This window comes from Oryctolagus cuniculus, chromosome 4 (assembly GCF_051225735.1).
Source record: "Oryctolagus cuniculus isolate XC-2025 breed Fujian yellow rabbit chromosome 4, ASM5122573v1, whole genome shotgun sequence".
Classification (NCBI taxonomy): Eukaryota; Metazoa; Chordata; class Mammalia; order Lagomorpha; family Leporidae; genus Oryctolagus; species Oryctolagus cuniculus.
Genome location: NC_142870.1, coordinates 14,504,405 through 14,526,030, shown reverse-complemented (window position 1 = coordinate 14,526,030; position 21,626 = coordinate 14,504,405). Strand labels below are relative to the sequence as shown.

General features: G+C 36.6%; 1 protein-coding gene across 1 annotated transcript; it reads left to right on the top strand.

Annotated features, from left to right (window-relative positions):
• The first annotated feature begins 3,534 nt into the window (after window positions 1-3,534).
• LOC149126915 (keratin-associated protein 20-1-like) lies at window positions 3,535-4,003 on the top strand. Its single transcript, XM_089330346.1, has one exon. It carries the CDS (start codon window positions 3,571-3,573, stop codon window positions 3,730-3,732), a length of 162 nt encoding a protein of 53 aa, XP_089186472.1. The 5' UTR covers window positions 3,535-3,570; the 3' UTR covers window positions 3,733-4,003.
• Window positions 4,004-21,626: the final 17,623 nt, after the last annotated feature.

Sequence of the window (21,626 nt, the reverse complement as noted above, 5' to 3'; positions counted from 1 at the left end):
ACACGTGTTTCTTTATTTAAAACAATACTATTAATAGAGGTATATTTTCTTCAAAACTAAAACACTTTTACTAACAGTCAAGTGGTAAAGATAATATAGGTGATTATGAGAAGAATATTGCAATTCACCAATATTTTGAGGCAGTGAATCTCAGAGCTAAACTTAAGGGTTAGATCAACTATTTATCTAAATATGTTTTTGATAAAAAGACTTCACAGGACTTAGTAGAACTTGGTAAATTAAACTTTTGAAAACAGCTTTTTCGGTATACATCTTGCCTGTATCTCTTACATTTGTGTAATCACTGTGATTATGTGTCTCAGCTGCCCCAACTTCAAATGTGATGGTGATAATTGTATCTACCCTATAAACAATTTGGCAAGTCAAATCAGTTAATATGTGTCAATAATTTAGAACAGTGTCTGGCATATAATTTTCTTTTACATATTTCTTCCCATAACTGTTTTGTTGGATGCGAGCTTTAGTGGAGAGTAGAATAAGATAACTCAGACATGGTTAGATCCTCATTTAAGACCTTGTGTCATCAAACTTTTTAAAAAAAAATCAGCATTAATGCTTTACTTCTAAAAGCAAAGAAAGGAGAGGAAGCAGGGAGAGCATTTGGCATAGCAGAAATTAAGATGCCCATTTGCCACATCAAAGTACTTGAGTCCAATTCCTGGCTCTGGATCTTGGTTCCAGCTCCCTACCAATGCAGACCCTCAGGACAGCAGGTGGTGCCTCAGGTAGTTGAGTTCCTGCCAATTACATGGGAAACCTAGATTGAGTTCGTGTTTCTTGGCTTCAGCCTTGCACAGTTCAAGCTGTTGTAGGTATCTGTGGAGTGAATCGAAGGATGAGTTCTCTCTCTTTCTCTCCACCTCCTCTATGATGTGTTCTATCACCTTTTAAATAAAATAACTTAGTTTAAAATAAATTAGGAAAAAGAATGTTTTATTTTATTTTTCTGTAATAAAAATCAAGTCCTACCAAGTTTGCCAACAAATGTGGCAAAGACAGGTTGAGATGCAGTAATTGTTGCTCCCTCAAGTACATCTGAGTTCCACCTCCTTCACTTTCCTAGCATAGTTGGATGACTTTTCTGACTGCAGTGTCACAAGGATGTAGCACTGAATGACAGGTAGTAGACTGACCAGTTTGCTTGCTTGTTTGTTTTTTTTGTGCTGGCACCAGAAAATAACAATAAACTCTGCTATCAAGAGATGCCAGCACAAGATGGATGAAGTTGTTTCCTCCTCCAAGTGAAGAAGAGGAGAGAGAGTGAAATAATGACTGCAATGACATTGGAATTCTGACAACTATTGAATTTTGAGTTCTGTTGAGTTTAGCTGTTATGGAAAAGAATTAATGTTTTTCAGATTGATAGAGCAAAACATAGAAGAAACATTGCAAGACATTTGCATAGGCAAATATTTCTTGTATATGACCCTGGAAGCACAAGCAATGAAAGGAAAAATAAAAAAATAAGATTATGGGGCTGCCGCTGACGTGACAGGTTAAAGCCCTGGCCTGAAGCACGAGCATCCCATATGGGCGCCAGCTCTAGTACTGGCTGCTCCTCTTGTAATCCAGTCTCAGCTAAGGCCTGGGATAGCAGTAGAAGACGGCCCAAGTTCTTGGGCCCCTGCACCCACATGAAAGACCCAGAAGAAGCTCCTGGTTCCTGGCTTCAGATCGGCGTAGCTCCAGCCATAGCAGCCATCTGGGGAGTGAACCAGTGATGGAAGACCTCTGTCTCTGTCTCTACCTTTCTCTGTAACTCTTTCAAATAAATAAAATAAATCTTTAAAAAAAGAAAAAGAAAAATAAGGTTACATCAAACTCAGATGCAAAGGAAACACTCAAGAAACTGAAGAGGCCACTGACAGAGTAGGAGAAAATATTTGCAAACTATGTGCCTGAAAAAGGGTTAACATCCAGAATATTTAAGAAACTGAAGAAGCTCAACAACAAAACAAACAATCCAATAAAGAAGTGGGCAAAGCATGTGAACAGGCATTTTTCAAAAATGAAATACAAATGATCAACAAATGTGTCAAAAGAACACTAGTCATTAAGGAATTGCAACAAAAAACCCCAATGAAGTTTTACCTCATAGCAGTTAGAATGGCTATTATCCAAAAATCAAAAAATAGCAAATGCTGGTACAGAGAAAGGTGACCCAATACACCGATGGTGGGAATGTAAATAGTACTACTATTATGGAAGACAATCAAGATTCTTCAGAAATATGAAAATAGATCTATCCTCTGACCCAGCCATCCCACTCATGGTAATATACCCAAATTAAATGAAATTAGCATATGAAAGAGTTTTTGTATCCCCAAGTTTAGAGCACTTAAATTCAAAATAGCTAAAATGGAATTAACCCAGATGTCTACCATATTATGACTGGATAAAGAAAATGTGGTAGAGACACGCAATGAAAATTACTCCATCATAAAAGAGAATGAAATCCTTTCTTTTGGGACAAAATGGATACAACTGGAGACTATTGTGCTTATTGAAATAAGCAAGACTCAAAAAGTCAAATATTATGCTTTCTCGATTTGTGGCAGCTAATATATAATGTTCAAAAACTGTAATGCACAAATGAAATTGACATTTGTGATTTTATTATTGTTTATAACTCATGTCTATATTTATGTGGAAAAATGGTCTTTCTGCTTTTAACTTGTGGATCCATTGTCTAGAGGAGCATTCAGCATGTGATTATAAACTTAATTTGCAGTATGTGATTGTAAAAAATTAAAAGAAAAAAAGGAAAGAATGAAAGGAGCAAGGGAGGTTTCAATGGGGGAAGGAAGAAAGTATCACTGTATTCTTGCAATAAATTCTCTATGAAATTCATGAAATATTTTCTCTATACCTTAATATATAAAAAATGTAATGAATAATAATAGTATATTTTGCCATCTAGTAGAGAAGGCAAATGAAGACAGTTTGTCATGATATATAAAAAGAATATACATATATGCATTTGTAAATTCATACCTTATAAATATGTTATCTAATCTAAAAATTTACAGAAAATGAATTTAATTTGTCAAAGAAATATTGAACAGTAGTATAGATCTCATGTTCTAAATAAACTCCAAAGTCAGAGTGACACCCTCTACTGTAGATGAATTTGAAATAAGCTAAAAACAATCTGAAACAGATGTAGTTTACATAGCTTATGTGATTTCATCTAGTCACATCATAGAATTTAGATTTGAGCTCTTTGTGAGGAAGAGCTCTAAATCTTTGTCAAAACCTGTCATTCAAAGCTTATAACTTAATTTTGAAAATCTTGACATAACATTAGAATAATCTTAGCAATGAAGGCTTCAGTATGCCTAATGAAATGAGGCATTTATGAGAGCTTTACTATTGCTATTGTTTGTGGTTTTTCCTTTGTGCAAAAATAGTTTCTAATGAGGGCAACATTGCTTTGTGATTTGCCACTCCCCCTACTGGGAAAGTATAAAAGAACTTATAAAGAAGGCAGTGTTCAAACTCAAGAAACTACCTTCCTCTCCTACACCAGAACCATCCACTGCTGTCACCATGATCTATTATGGCAACTACTATGGGGGCTATGGCTATGGTGGGCTTGGCTGTGGCTATGGTTGTGGCTATGGCTATGGCTATCCTGGCTATGGAGGCTATGGATATGGCTGCTGCCGCCCATCTTGCTATGGAAGATATTGGTCATATGGATTCTACTGAAAAGTTCCAGAGACCCTGAGCCTATTGGAAATGTCCACCTGTGAAATGTGGATTCGCCTGCTGATTTTGTGCATCTTATCCTGTCTCTTCTAAATTAAGAGAACAAAAGAAAACAAAAAAATGAATAAAATCTAGGCTATCATGAAAGATGAAAGAACTAAAGATATCCTCTTTATTTTATTCTGTTGTGCCAGATGATAAAATATATGGTCTAAAATGCAACAAAATGTTCCCTGGTATTTCTAAGTACTTTGAATAAATTTCATCTGTTTGCAAACATACAGTGTTCTCATATTTATTTTCATCATCAATTTGGCATGTGGCTTATTGTGAGATGGAAAATTGTATGCAGTTAGTATCCCAAAGGATTAACCCTAATTATTACAAAATTTTTTTCTATGCCTTTCTGTGCCTCTATGTATTTTTTGTACTATATAAAACCAACCTTTCATGTGGATGTAGTTGATTGTTTCCCTCTTGTAATTCTTCTCTTTAACAACAACCAAAAGAATTCAAAAAATACTTAATATCTGGTGATTATAGATCATGATCTGTCCCGACTTCTTCACTACAGAGAGATACATCCCAATTTTAGTGGTTGCTTCCAGTAAGATTTCCAAGTTATCTGTTTCCTCACTGTTTTCTGATAGCTTCACTCTAAGAAAGCCTCTCAGCTGTTTAATGGGATTCATATGGACTCTGTCCTAGCTAACCTAGACACAAGGGATGCTGTGCCAACCCTAAAATCATGGAAACATTTATAGTGAATCTATGCTTGATTATTTTGATTATGAATTTAATTCCATGAATGCATTCATTCATTCACTCATTCACTATCCAGCTCTAAGTTTGCCAGTAGGCTATTATGTTCATAGAAGACATTTTAAGTGGATGTTTGAGATTGTTTCCATTGTGTTACTAAATTTTATATACATGTGCCAAATATAAAGCTTTGGTATTAATATAATTTTTTTTGACAGGCAGAGTTAGAGAGACAGAGGGAGACAGAGAAAAAGGTCTTCCTTTTCCATTGGTTCACCCCCTAAATGGCTGCTACGGCCAGTGCGCTGTGGCTGGGGCGCTGCGCCCATCCGAAGCCAGGAGCCAGGTACTTCCTTCTGGTCTCCCATGCGGGTGCAGAGCCCAGGCACTTGGGCCATCCTCCACTGCCGAGACACAGCCGAGAGCTGGACTAGAAGAGGAGCAACCGGGACAGAATCCGGCTCCCAAACCGGGACTAGAACCTGGGGTGCCAGTGCCGCAGGTGGAGGATTAGCCAAGTGAGCCATGGCGCTGGCTGGTATTAATATAATATTAAAACATAAATACAGAATATTCTAGACTGTAGAATATCATGTTCTTAGAATTTTATCTACAAAGCATGTAGAATCTATGAAAACTAATGGAAAATTAAAATAAAAAGTCAAAAAAAGTACAGTTTGAATGATAATTGCGTCTTCCAACAAAAGTTGGGAAAGAAATTATGACTAAGTCATCAGTTCTTCAAACATAATAACACAAGCAAGTGACTAATCCCACTCAGAATTCACTTACTGGATACAATTAATTTCTCCAGGATAACTGAGATTTTATTTAGTGAGAATGGTCCATGACTTTTCTATTATTTTCTGCCATGGTTCTAAGGGCTCTCATTTATTCTTCAGTGTAAACACTGCGTAAAATTAGGATCCTAGTGAATTAGAATTTATCACAAATGAAGGAAATAGTATATTGATTAAAAGATTGTTTCTCCCACACAGTCTACACTTAAGACATCATTAACTGATTTAAAGTTCTCAGGATCTGAGGATAATTCTGATCAATGCCTCATCATTTCTAATGTATGACCTTCATCTCTAGACGAAGATGATGGTGCTATATAAATAAGTTTATAATCATCAATCAGTTCTCCATACCAATGGGTACATAAATTCTGTGTTTTCATATCTATCTATGAACAATGCTATCATTTCCAAAAAATGCTACTTGACACATTAACAACCCATTTCCTATTAACATATGCTAGATGTATCCAGCTTTGGTTATAACAGTTGATTCTATTGTTCAGCACTGTGACTTCAAGAACGATGGTTTGTTCTGCTTTCCATATTTATAGTGCTCCTCTCAGTTCTATACAAAAAGAGAAATTTTCTTATACTACATTTGCCACCTGCATGGTGGTGAATTTTCTATCATTTTAGTTATGAGGTTAACCAGAAGTAGCCATCTAGTACTCCTGGCAAACAATGTTTCATCAAGCTGTTTCACTTACATTAGAGATATTGAAGTTGTTCTTCCAACATTTACTTTGAATAAAATAAAAAGCATCTTCTCAGTTATTCTAGCTTTCTTCGATAAGCCAATCTAGTGAGGAAAATGAATCTCCATTGCTAAGACAACAGTGATGTGCGACATTTCTAAATCTCTCATGCATGTTCCAGAATTTTTCTCAAATTTCAATACATGGGACTGAAAATATTCCAGGAGTTTCAAAAATATATTCATTATTTTAGAAACTTTCAGTAGACTAATACAAGAAAAAGTTTACTGCACATTTTTACAAGTACTAATTTTCTTTTATCAGCAGCTTATTTAAAAGCCTCTTCTAATTTTTCCTCTTGGATTTTTCACAAAGGCACTTATACATACTCAAGTGATGAATAATAAGATCATATTATTCTACACATTATCATTGATAAGAGATCATATCCCTGCAGCTAGAAGAGTTGCTGTCTAATAAATGTCTTGGAATAAGTGAATTAATGACAGTATTGAATGCGGAAAAATATCTTCCTAGAATTTCATGTTTTACTTAGCAGAACATGTGAAGGTAGCATACAAACTGCCCCCAGATTCTTGATATACAAATAATATTACTTTAACTGGAGGGTTTCGGTTATTTCTTTATGGGATGTATTAGAGTATACAGAAGATATCATAGCTTCAACACAAGAGGAAAAGTGGGAAAGCCTCACTTCATCTCCTTAGTTCATTATAGCTTTGAGGATACCAAGGACAATGGAATTCCATGGATCATTTTTTTCACCACTCAAAAGGTAGATCCAACCCAACTTTTAAAAATAGATCAAGGCGCCGGCACCATGGCTCACTTGGCTAAGCCTCCGCCTGAGACGCCGGTATCCCATATGGGCACCAGGTTCTAGTCCCGGCTGCTCCTCTTCCAGTCCAGTTTTCTTCTTGGGCCCAGGAGGGCAGTGGAGGATGGTCCAAGTGCTTGGGCTCCTGCACCTGGGTGGGAGACCAGAAGGAAGCACCTGGCTCCTGGCTTCGGATCGGCGTAGTTCCGGCCATAGCGGCAATTTGGGGGGTGAACCAATGGAAGGAAGACCTTTCTCTCTGTTTCTCTCTTACACTGTCTGTAACTCTACCTCTTAAATAAATAAATAAAATCTTTTAAAAAAAGATCAAAATAACTGTTAAATATGTAAAGGATTAATTATTTACTGTAGTCGTATTACTCTATGCCATTTTTCAAGAGATCTCACTCATCCTTGTGTAGCTAGATTTCAGCCAACTGGATCCATGACTACATTCCTCTTTAGCCTTCTTTAAATCAACCTCTTTTGCTTCATCTGCTTCTCAGCCAATGTCAGTAAGAATAATTCCAAACATAGAATCGAAATGCTCATTTGATCACCCCATAACCTCTCCTTGGGAAAAAAATTATAATCCTTTCTTTAGTGCTAAGTGTTCAGACGACTGTTTCTTCAAATTGCCTTCTGAAAAGAATTCAAAACTCATGTACATAATTGTGTGTTCCCCATGCCCATTCCCAGATACCTTGTGAGGATGCCTCACTCTGTGCCTAGAAGAACATTGTGTACCAATTGCCAAAGCTAAAGAACTCCAACTCTGTGTAGGACAGTAAAGATCACAACAATGGAGCCACTAGGAAAAGAAGTCCACATGCTTCTGCCTGCTACATTTTGGTGTCAGAGTACCAAAGGAAAAATAGTCAAACACTGATTGGGACAAGGGGTTTAATCACATAGAGCGACATCAGTTCTATTAAAGTGCACTGATCCTTCATGGTTAGTGGCTCCCAAAGTTTCCCATATAGGGCAGTAGTCCTACAACCACCCCTCTCAAATCTCAGGGGAGAATTTCACTCCTCCCCCCACAAGAAGTCTGAAGTACTCAGATCTTGAGCTGTGCCTGAGAGTCACTGACACAAACACTAAACAGAACAAAGGAGCACATATTTAGCTCAAAATAGGGAAAGGTATCCCCAAATAAGGCAGTAAGTGCAGAATTATATATTATTATATATTATATATTACTATATATAATATATAGGCTCTTTTTCTTTTGGTAAGGAATTAATCTAGGCCCAAGGCTCATTTTGATGGAGTATAATGTGGGTGGAAAGATTGTATGCAGCACACCAATTTCCCAACATTCCAGATTCCGAGAGCAAGTGTGAACAATGAAGAACACAGTGGGTAAAGAGATGAACTCCCGAAATATATGTACTATTGACATGGGCTGGTCTGAATGAACCTAGTATACTGTGAAGAAAAGCAGAATAAATCCTGACAACATTCACCCATTCTCTGTATAATGGTTAATACTTTAATCCACTAGAAAGAAAATGAATATATGCCATTGTTTTATTTTATAACAGTTAAAAATCTTCCCAGAGATAATAAAAATGTGACATAATTATAGATAGAAGTATAGGTATCTATGATGGCATTTGAATATAAACTGATGGGCTACATAACAATGTTTTGGTCAACAACTGATGGCCTACAAATAAGGAGGAGATCCCATAAGATTGTATCCCCTAGTGATGTTTCTGTCTTACACGTATATTTGCACTTGATAATGTTCACACAAAAACAACATTACCCAAAGACACATTTCTCAGAACAAATTCCTATTAGGTGACTTGTGAATGTGTATCAATTTATCCATTAGGAAGTACTGATGCATGCATTCTCCGCAGGCACCACATGGCAAAATATACATACATGCATATATATACACCTACATATACACATACGTACATATAAATTCTACTCTAAATATATACACCTACATATACACATACATACATATAAATTCTACTGTAAATATTTATTTATTTGAAAGTCAATGTGAATGAAAGAGGGAGAAATACACACACACACACACACACACAGAGTGTTTTTCCATCTCCTGTTTCATTCCTTCAAATGGCCTCAACAGCCAGAGCTGAGACAGGCTGAAGCTGGGATCCCAAGATACATACAGGTTTCTCACATGGGTGGTAGGAACCTAAATACTCAGGCCATTATCTAATCCAGTATTGCCAAGAATTGCTCTCGATATAGAGTAGCAGGTGGCAGATGGCTTAATTTTCTATGACACAGCTCCCCTCCCACAAAATTCTTATTTTACTTAAAATGTCTCTCTATGCATCTAAGCTCCTGACACAAGCAGTTTACTATTTTTTTGAAATTCAAAAAAAAAAATAAAAACCACAGTTGAGAACTTTTCACAATAGACTACTTTGATGTAGATTTGTAAATACAGTAATCATTTATCATAAAAGTAAGGTGGCTTAATCATGGGACTCCTAACTTAAAGTAGAAAGAATCTAAAGTATGAAAATTCTTTGCCTAAAGAAACAAACGGGGAATTTTTCTAATGTAAATTAAAGTGAATTATGAGTCCACCTTTTCCTGTGGTTTGCCCCACCCATCACTGAAGGTGTATAAAAGCACAGGGATAGCTAGTGGTGTTCAGATTGTCGACGCTGGTTACCTGATTCTTGACTGAATCTTCAACCTCTGACACTATGTGCTACTACGGCAACTACTATGGCCTAGGCTGTGGCTATGGTGGCCTGGGCTATGGCTGTGGCTATGGTGGCCTGGGCTATGGCTGTGGCTATGGTCTGTATGGATACAGCAGCTACCCATTCTGCTATAGGAGATACTGGAACTATGGATTCTACTGAGAAACTCCCACAGACACTTCCAGACTCCTCTCCCTGTGTTTCCTGACTCAATCCTGGATTCCTCATTTTCTTAAATAACAATTGTTTCATCTTAGACTACTTGTGGAGGAGAGAATAGTTTAAATTCAAACATCCATTGTCTCAATTGATTGTAATCATCTGTAATGCCTTTCTTTAAAACATTATTTTTGGGACCAGTGCTGTGACGTAGTAGGTAAAGCCGTTGCCTGCAGAGCCAGCATCCCATATGGATCCCATATGGACCAGTTCAAGTCCTGACTGCTCCACTTCTGATCCAGCTCTCTGCAATGGCCTGAGAAAGCAGTGGAAGATGGATCAAGTCCTTGGGCCCCTACACCTTCATGGGAGAACCAGAGGCAGCTCCTGGCTCCTGGTTTTAGCTAGACACGGCTCTGGCCCTTGCAGTCAATTGGGGAGTGAACTAACAGATGAAGACCTCTCTCTCTTAGCCTCTCTTTCTCTGTGTGTGTGTAATTCTGACTTTCAAATAAATAAATAAATCTTAAAAAAAGAAAATAAGTTTTTCTCTTCTTACTGTATTAGAATTACTTCTCTGCGTATTACTGAAATCAACATCCTTGCTGTGAGATAAATTTTGTTGCATTTTTCAATAAAATCTGTTGTATGAACAATCTTGCATTTTTACTTTTGTCACATTGTTACATGCACATGTGTGTAAGACACTGTTATTTGACAAAAACATTGCCTACATGTTATAAGTTGATTTTTTAAGAAGACCTAAATTGTTGTTTCTAAATGAAACTTGCTTTTTATAAACCTGCAAACACTGCAACCATTCATGTGAAATCATAATAAAGCATTAGCCCACATGCTGAATGTTTAAGTAATAAATCAAACCCCAAATAATACACCTATTTGCCATCATCATATTCTATGTACTTGGTTCCTTTGCTGTCTGGTTTTTCCTCATACGTCATATTTGAGTATGAAGATTGTCTCTATTTTTGGCTTTATTTGGAATTTCTGCCTCCCATTCACCTAACTGATTTGCTTCTATTCCATTATATATGCATTATATATGCATTCAACTCAAATTGTGTGTAATAATAGCACACAAGGTGAGTCCACACATCATTTTTGTCATGAAAAATCTCCAGAACATGCCACCCTCCTACAATGTAAGCACATCAAACATAAGAAATTAGATCCCTGGGGCTGGCACTGTGGCATAGTGGGTAAAGCCACCGACTGCAATGCCAGCATCCCATATGGGCACTGGTTTGAGTCTCATCTGCTTCACTTCTGGTCCAGCTCTCTTCTATGGCCTGGGAAAGCAGTAAAAGATGCTCAAGGGTGTGGGACCCTGCAACCACTTGGGCAGGCCAGGGGAAAGCTCTTGGCTCCTGGTTTTGGATCAGCACAGCTCCAGCCGTTGCGGCCAGTTGAGAAGTGAACCAGCGGATGGAAGACCTCTTTCTCTCTCTCTCTCTGCCTCTTCTCTCTCTGTGTTACTCTTTCAAATTAATAAATAAATCTTTTTAAAGAAGAAATTAGATCCCTGCTTCCATGGAATGATTATTTCAAATTTTATATATCTAGCTTCACTTTTGAAAAATATAAAAAGTTTATTTTTGTATTGAATAAAACTTTCCTCCATATCTTGTTACAAGGGAAAATATAAGAATAATGTAATTTCAACATCAACCTATCTAAACACATTTTGATTTAACATTTTGTGTCATTTTTACCCCCATTATGAACTTTTCCCAAAATGATTGATAGAGACATGTCAACCTTGAAATATCAGTGCATTTCATGTGGCAGATATTATTCTTCAAGAACAATATAAGTGACAAAGCAATTCCATGGGATCTGCAAATTTATCTTAATTAGTTTTACAACTAGGTTATAAGGTTAATTAAGAACACTTATTGCTTGTCATAAAATATTGTCACAATTCTTTTCTCAACATGCAAAATATTTTCAACTATGTATCCTCTAAACAATAGGATTTTCTAAAATGTTACTATCACAAGTGTATTCTATGTGAGAAATTATATAATATTAAGAGCACAATGAGGCCGGTGCCGTGGCTCACTAGGCTAATCCTCCGCCTGCGGTGCTGGCACCCCAGGTTCTAGTCCCGATCGGGACGCCAGATTCTGTCCCGGTTGCCCCTCTTCCAGTCCAGCTCTCTGCTGTGGCCTGGGAGTGCAGTGGAGGATGGCCCAAGTCCTTGGGCCCTGCACCCACATAGGAGACCAGGAGAAGCTCCTGGCTCCTGGCTTTGGATCAGCCGGGTGCGCCGGCTGCAGCGGCCATTGTGGTGTGAACCAACGGAAAAGGAAGACCTTTCTCTCTGTCTCTTTCTTTCACTGTCCACTCTGCCTGTCAAAAAATAAATAAATAAATAAATAAATAAATAAAGCACAATGCTATTAATGGAAGTCATCTGGTTCAGCACCAAGGACAGTGCCTGGCTCTAGCACAGATTCGCATTTTTATTTCAATTTTATAAACACATGAACTGTCAGCTCCCTGATAATGTGCCTAGGAGGGCAGTGGAAGATGGTTGAAATGTTTCACATTATGCCAACACATTATGCCTTAATGTAATGTGTTTTATATATATATATGTATGTATGTATGTGGAACATTCAAGTAAAACTATAACACTACAGAATTCCATAAGACTCTTCTTTTAATTTCATAAATGTGATAATGGGTTGTGGATATATAAAACTCTTTTTTGTGGTGGATATATACACTGAAGTATTTATAACTAAAGTACTGCCTTGTCTAGGATTAGTATCTAAGGAAACAGAGTTCCTGCTACTTGACTGACCCTTCCATTTCTGAATTGATAAGCCATCATGCCAACCTCTGAGTCAGTCTCTGCTTAGAAAATGCTGATTAGAAGAACTCTAGGTGGAGTTTCAGGCATCAGTCTGCCATTGCAACCATTTGGCGATTGAACCAGCAGATGGAAGATCTTTCTCTTTCTCTCTCTCTCTCTCTCTCACATTGCTCTCTGTAAACATACTCTTCTTTTCTAATAAATAGATAACTAACTAAACACATATTTTAAAAGAATGGAGATTACTGATGCCATAAACAGGAGTGTCAATTTGTAAAGTCAACAACAGGAGTCACTGTGCACTTACTCCTCATGTAAGATCTCTGTCCTTAATGTGCTGTACATTGAGACTTAATGCTATAATGAGTACTCAAACAGTATATTTCGCTTTGTGTTTCTATGGGGGTGCAAACTGTTGAAATCTTTACTTAATCTATACTAAACTGATCTTCTGTAAAAAAAAAAAAAGAAGAAATTATCAATTCCCAACTTGACTCTCACTGGGATTAAACATGACAATAGGTCTGATCTGATTTCATCATCATTTAAAAAATCATCTATTATTTTTCACTTTATGTTTCTGTGTGGGAGCAAACTGTTGAAATCTTTACTTAATGTATGCTAAACTGATCTTCTGTATATAAAGAGAATCGAAAATGAATCCTCATGTGAATGGAAGGGGAGAGGGAGTGGGAAAGGGGAGGGATGCGGGTGGGAGAGACGATATTGGGGGGAAGCCATTGTAATCCATAAGCCGTACTTTGGAAATTTATATTCATTAAATAAAAGTTAAAAAAAGAAACATAAAAAAATGGAAAATTAATTAATTAATAAATAAGGCTGGCATGCATTTGTTAATGTTTGGTAGTACTTACATATATTTATAAGTTAGGAGCATGTGATAAGCATAGCTATTAAGAAGGTGATGCATTTATTTCTCGCTAAAGTCTCCATGCCCTGTGATTCTGCTTTGTCCAGATTATACTGCTGAAATCCTTGCCAGAACAAGCTCAGAGGGAAGATGAACCCAATATCAATGGAAAGCAGAAAGCTTGTGCTTCTCAAGCATCACTCTATACTCCTAAGGACAAGAACACATGGAAAACCAGTATATTCAAGAATTGAATTGTGCACTGCAACTTTTTTTTAAAAAGTAGGATAAAGTTACTTTTTATACTTTAGTTGCAAACAGCATTTCATCATAGCTCTTGTGTGTTTCTGTATGATGCCTTTCGTTAAGGAATAGCTTCAATAGCTTTTATCAAAATGCAGTTTTATAGATAAAATGAAGTTCCATCATTCCTATGCTCTATCCTTTCCATTTTCATCATTTCCATATAGTTTCAGGATATAACTTTGAAACCATTGGGAAAAATATTGTATGTTTTAAAAAAACAGAGTCATGAAAGAAAATATTAACAAAAAAACAGAGTCATGAAAGAAAATATTAACTTAAGGTAGAAAAGGTTAGCTTTCTCAGGCCTGGTTTTGAAAATTCTCTGCTGGCTTTTTGTCAATAGTCTCATGAAGCTGAGAGATACCTGATAGTTTTTACTAATAAACCATCTGTCTTGTGAAAATGAGAAGACTCTCCAAAATAACAAAAATGGATTTTGAACAACAGAGAAGGGTAGAGGAGCTGATTCAAGGAAAAGTATAAGGACCTATTGGACATGAACAAAAACAAGATAAATTTTTATCAACTATTGACCATTTGTCAGGAGACTACAAGTTAGCTGGTTACTTTGTTTTATTGGGGATGACTTCACTCATGCCTGCATTCAGCCACAGGTGAGGTAGGCAGCATGCTGACATGGGAGCCTGCTTCACATAATTATGATTTGGCTAACTATAGGCTGAGCAACCTCAGTTTTCTGTGGTTTCTTCTTCTCTTTATCGATCTCCACATAATCCAATATTATAATAATATAAGTTTTGTTAAATCAGTATATTACAAATTCTAACATAAATATATATAGATAACAATCATTAAATGTAAAATCAGTAGGCAAAAATTTGCTAGGGAAGGCTGAACATGAACAAATTTATTATTTCAACTTAGCTAAATGTAAAAAAAATCAGTCAAGAATACATTATGTGCCTCCTAGTATCATGTAGCAGAAAGTACTCAGAACAACTATAAAATATGTTTCCTGTCAAAATTAATAAGAATAGCCAGAATTTTATTAACCCTCTATATCTGCCTACAGGTGAAGTCAGAAATAGAGGGATACAGGAAAAGAAATTACTAAAGAAGAAATCAGTCTCATCCACTATAGAAGAATCCCATGAGATGATAACATAGTTTGTTAAAAAATTCATAAAAATAATTGGGGAAGAGAAAACATATGCTTGAAAAAAGACATATGCGTGTGTGTGTGTGTGTGTGTGTATGTACCATTCAAGGGAAATAAGTATGAAGAAATGCTTAGAGAATTCCAAGGAATTCCTTTTTAATTTCATAAACATGATAGTGGGTTGTGGGTAAATAAATGCTCATTTTGTGGGAGATGCATGTTCTGAACTGTTTATAACTAAAATACTGCTTTGTCTGGGATCAGTTTCTGAGGAAATAGAGTTTCTGCTACTTGACAGAAACTTTAATTTCTGATACCACGAGCCATCATGCCAAACTCTGAGACAAAGTCTCTGGTTAGAAGATGCTCATCCTAGTCCTACAGATTATATCAGCATTATTCCTGAGCATGTCAACTTACTGAACTCCTGTTCTTGTGTTTCCTAACCCTGGCTCCATACTCATATCAGAAATGCTAACTTTAATGGCTGAGATTTCAGTGCGGTGGGTTAAGCCACTGTCTGCAATGATGGCATACCATAGGAACACAAGTTTGAGCCCTGGCTGCTTCATTTCCAACACAGCCTCTTTCTAATGCACCTGGGAGGTAACAGGCAATGGCTTTTGCACCATTACCTGGGCCCCTGCTATCCATGTGGAAGACCTGGATGGAATACCTGGCTTCTGGATTCAGCCTAGTCCAGCCTTGAACTTTGTGGCCATTTGGGGAGTGAACCAGTGGATGGAAGACTCTCTCTCTCTCTCTCTCTCTCTCTCTCTCCCTTTCTCTCTCTCCTGCCCCATGCCCCCTTCCTCCCTCCTTCCTCCCTCCCTCCTTCTATCTCTGTAACTTTCCTTTCAAATAAATAAATAAATAAATAAATCTTAAGAGAAACCCCAGCTTCAGCTCTTGTCACTGGGAAAGATTCGGCATGATTTATCTTGCATAACCAAAATCAATGAGATTCTCACAAATTGTAAAATACGCTCATACTTTATTTTGCTTTAGTATCACTTTCTTTCATACCTGTATTTTTCATGTTTTATTCGAGAAAATAAGGTTCATTTATAATAAACTCTACACACCTGCTTCATTACATTTATTTAAATTTTGTCCCTTTATTTTTGCTTTTTCTACATTTATGTGAATTTGTCACCAAGGATGAGTAATAGAACAATAGAGAAATAAAAAGAGAAATACAGATAGAAACACTGAAGAACAAACCTGTCTTTGTATATATCCTGATTTTTTTTCTGTTCCAAATTGTTAGTGACAACAATTGAACATAATTATAGGCTACAGTGTGACATTTCAATACATGTATACAATAGGTACTGATCAAAACAGCATAATCAACATTTCTTCTGCTTTGACATTTATTACTTTACAGTAGGAGACTTGGAGCTTCTTTCTTCTGTTTGTTCACAAAATGTATACTACACTATTATGAACTATTGTTTCCAGAATATGCTGTGAAATGCTGGGAAGTTATTCCTTTGATCTCTGATTTTCTACCCATTATCCAAACTCCATCTAAACCTCCTTACCTCTACCAGTCTCTAGTAATCACTATTCTTTGTTCAGGTTGAATTTTTATTTGTTTGTTATTTAGCTTTCATGTATGAGGGAGATATGCAGTATGTATCTGTCTATGTCTGACTTCTTTCACATAACATGTTTTCCAGTTCTATCCATTTTACAATAAATTACAGAATTTCATTTTTATTGTTGAATAATGTTCCATTAAAAATAAAAAAAAAAAAAAACAAAATTTAAGACAAATGCTTTTTAGAAGAAAAACGAAAAAAGCAAAATTTTGGTCAGTATTTGTTAGTTTATATCTTATTGAAAATAATAATTCTAACAGAATTATAATATATCACAGTGGTTTTGATTTGCATTTCCCTGATAGCTAGTGATAGCAAATTTTCATTTCTGTGTCCACCACTTATAATCCCTTTTTTGAGAATTGTCCATTTGAGTCCTTTGCCCATTTCTTAACTGTATTCATTGATTTGTTGTTATTATTGTTCTCATTCAGTATTTTTTTTAGTCTGATGTTCTGTGGACATTATCATTTGATGGAAAGTAGCTTGCAAATATTTTCTCCAATTCTGTCCAAGACATCTCTCTGCTCTTTTCTTTGATGTTTTAACATGCCTAGAAATTCAAGGGTCTGAATCCATTGTTTTTATCTGAGGTTATATACAATTTAGCTTCCATGTGATTCAGCAGTCAATGCTACATCCGATAAGGCTATCAATTTACATTAATATATGAAATTTTAAATGACACTAATCTCCACCAAACCAACCCTTTTATCCTATAACCACACATAACAACCCATGCTTTTGTTTCTTGATTTGGGGCTGAATTACTTAGCGCTGTGCCTCAGAAGAGAGACATTTCTCGCCTCATTCTGCACATTATTCTATCTGCACTCTACTTCGGATGACGTGTCAGTGTAGGTAGAATACAAAAATCTGATATTAAAATCTTCCAGAAAACACTATCTGTTTGCCATCTCAGCAGGACTATCTTCAGGGTACTAACTTACTTCCTCCATCTTATACCACCATTCCCATATTGTAATTACAAAATTCTCCTTTAAAATCCTCAAAATGAATGTACACATTTTCTCCATTTTTCTAGAGTCATTATGACGTTGGAAAACAATGACACAAAGTCACTCAGTTAAAAGATTAGTTGTTTAGTCATCATCATATTTGAAAAGTAAACACTATTAATGAAATCCTGATTGATCAACAAACATGCTTAGCATTATTTGGATATCTGAACATCTATGTTGGTTAGTTGAAGAAACGTCTATGCATATAACTGTAGATGTATACTCACTCTAATAAAGAAGATAATGATTTATTTTCTAAGTTCAAAAGAAGGAACATTTAGTTCTTATTCTTCTACAATATTGGATATTTCTCTATTGTCCTTTTGCATTTCTAGAAACTCATGCCATAAGTGATATTCAGTGGGAGGAGGAAACAAAGGGATGATAATAGATGTCACATAAGACAACGTCATAAAAACAATTAACACATGGTTGGAAGCAAATAGTAATTGGGTGACTGGAATAGGCTAACAAGACCATGTAAATTTCTCAAATAATCTAAATTACAATTATGAGGGAAAGCAGAGTTTTTCATCACATCTATACATCTATCAGTAGTAGTCCCAGTGCTCAATGATAAAGAGTGTACAGCCGGCAGTGTCTGTGAGGTTAGGGGAGATTACAGCTCAGCACTGTGAAGTTAGATGGAAGGCTTCCTCCTCTTCAGGAAATCTCACAATAACAGAATGGAGGGGGATGCTACATAGTTTATGTTGACCTCTCTGCCTGACAACAAAATTCATGGAGCTTTTTTATGTAAATATATACTTTTAAATGTATCTTTAATCTTCAAATATGCTTATTTACCATGCTTCTAAAAATAGTAAACATAACTTATTCATTAACAATAACTACATATTTACATATTATAGTATAATATTTCAATGCATGTACACAATGTGTACTGATCATGTAAGGATAATTAATGTTTTCTTCTGTTATTATTTTATGATTGTAGCAATGGAGCTCCTTTACTCTATTTGCAAAGAAAATAAGTAATAGCTTATTGTGAAACAGAATTGCCTCCTGTGCTGTGTAACATTAGGGATTTTTTTCCTACTATTGAACTATGATTTGGTTTCTGTTATCCAATTTCACTCTATCCCACTATTCACCCCTCCCAGCCTCTCTAAACAGTACATTCAGATTGGCTATTATCAAAAAGACAAAAAGTAATCCATGCTGTTGAGAATGCAGATAAAAGGGAATTTTCATGCACAATTTGAAGGAATTTTAAAGATGCCTTTAAAAACTGGAAATAGAATTGCTATATGATCCAACAGTCTCACTACTGGATTACAGAAAATAAGTGAAATCATTATAACACAGGGATACCTGCAGCATGATGTTTACTGTGGCACTAATTATAATTGAATGATATAAAATCAGCCAATGTGTCCACTAACAGATAAATGATAAAGACCATACAGTAAATATACACAATGGAATACGATTCATTTACCAAAACAATGAAAGTTTGTAGTTTGTGGAAAAAATGGATATAAATGAGTATGTCATGTTAAGTGAATTAAGCCAATATTTCATTTCATTTAAATACAAATTTCATTTAGATTTTTGAACTAAACCAAAAAAGCCTTCCTATGAATAGGTATTTTTATTTTCACCACTAGTTCATCTATTTCTTCTAAACTGATGGAACAAAGAAGGCAGGAATGCCTTTTTTGTTCCTTTATTAACACACTCCATACATTTTTACAAAAGCATGTCACTGCTGTAACTCCGGAGTATCTATAAAAGCAAATAAAGTTCTGGTTAAAAAAAGACATAACTAATTTTGTTGTATTCCAGTTACACCTATACACTTTCATAAGGAATGACAAAAGGAAGCAAGGGGTATATACAGCTTTTTTTTTCCATAAAATGGTCATTTATTTACTGGAAAGATTTAAGTAATGTTAGAGTTCATTAATAAATGATATAGATATTTACATATGCTAGTAAATTGCAACCATGCTGTCAGCAACATAGCTAATAACTACCTTAACTTTTATACATAGAAAAGTTTCAGAAAACCTGTTTTTCCAGACAAAGCTTTTTTTTTTTACAAACAATAAACCTTCTAGTGACCTTCTTCTTATGGAGGAATGAAAAGAAAACAGAGCAAAACAAAAGGGATAACAATTTTCATGATTTGCCTCACACCATGCAACCAGGTCAGATGTATTCAATTAGCTAAATAAAGAATAAGTCAGAGTCTCGACAACGGAACGAGTTTCATTTTAAAGGTCCATAAATTGATTTGAAATCCTGACACAAGGGCAAAATTATCTCAGTTATGAGGGGCTTCTTTGTAATAAATTAAGAACCGCATGACGTTGTCAGAAGCACATTACTGAGATGAATGACATAGCATCACCTGTGGTTGGTCTCACCCACTCCGAGGCTTATAAAAGGCAGTTGGAAGATGGCAACATCCAAACCAAGAAGACCTTCTTCTTCCTCAGCTGAACATTCCACTTCCAACACCATGTGTTACTACGGGAACTTTTATGGTGGCCTCGGCTGTGGCTACAGAAGCCTGGGCTGTGGCTATGGCTGTGGCTATGGTGGCTATGGTGGCTGTGGCTATGGTGGCTATGGCGGCTATGGCTATGGCTGCTGGCACCCGCTGTACTGTGGAAGATACTGGTCCTATGGCTACTATTGAGGAATTCACAGGGCTACATAGTCTATTGGTTGCAGTCTCCTATTTTACTGACACAAAACCTGTTTCTTCACTTAAATTTTAAGATGTCTCCAAACTAGCAAATGTGTGCTAAACTATCTGAGAAAAAAATGAAACTTGGGGCCAGCACTGCGCCGCAGCGGGTTAATGCCCTGGCCTGAAGCTCTGGCATCCCATATGGGCACCTGTTCTAGTCCTGGCTGCTCCACTTCCGATCCAGCTCTCTGTTACAGCCTGGGATAGCAGTGGAATATGGCTCAAGTTCTTAGGTCCCTGCACGCACATGGGAGACCCAGAAGAAGCTCCGGGCTCCTGGCTCCAGATTGCCGAAGCTCCGGCCATTGCAGCCATCTGGGGCAGGAACCAGCAGATGGAAGACCTTTCTCTCTGTCTCTACCTCTCTCTATAACTCTGTCTTTCAATCAAATAAAATGAATCTTAAAAAAAATGAAATTCAACCTCCATTGCATTTCATCATTCTCAATTGGGATGTGTGATGGTTTATAGAAAAGATGTTCCTTTGATGTGTATTCTTTTTCTAATGCTATATGAAATTCAATCAATTTCATTATCAATTTTTTTGGAAAAAGATATGTGCTATTAAATAAACTATTTCTGTGCCAATATTGCTTTGTTACATTTTTTTCTATATTTTCTCCATCAGTTTGATGCACGTGTCTGTCTGCCTTGTTCATGATTAGTTGCATGTATATCTGTGGGAGAGAGAGGGAGAAGGAGAGAAAAAGAAAGCAGAGAGCAAGAGCAAGGAGAGGGAAAGAGAGATTGTTTGTGGTCATTACATATCTAATACTGAGCAAGCTAAAACTATCAATTCATTCTAACATTGCTCATACATAATTTTTAATCTATCCTATGACTTTTGTTAGCTCATCTCTTAATCTAAATTTTCAAAATGGTTACTTTCTACAACAGATATACTTCACATTAGAGCATTAAAAATTGTATGTATTTGTAGCCGGCGCCGCGGCTCACTAGGCTAATCCTCCGCCTTGAGACGCCAGCACACCGGGTTCTAGTCCCGGTCGGAGGGCCGGATTCTGTCCCGGTTGCCCCTCTTCCAGGCCAGCTCTCTGCTGTGGCCAGGGAGTGCAGTGGAGGATGGCCCAAGTACCTGGCTCCTGGCTTTGGATCAGCGCGGTGCGCCTGCCGCGATGCACCTGCCGCAGCGCGCCTGCCGCAGCGCGCCGGCTGCAGCGGCCATTGGAGGGTGAACCAACGGCAAAGGAAAACCTTTCTCTCTGTCTCTCTCTCTCTCACTGTCCACTCTGCCTGTCAAAAAAAAGAAAAAGAAAAATTGTATGTATTTGTATATCTTGTGCCTTTTTTACCCTCATGTTTGGATATCAGCTAGAGCTTGGCTGTGATTTTTTTTATTTAATTGTTAAAGAATTATCTTGCCTAGAAAATGGTTATAGGCTTTATATTGAAAATGTCAGCACTAATTATGACACTCCGCT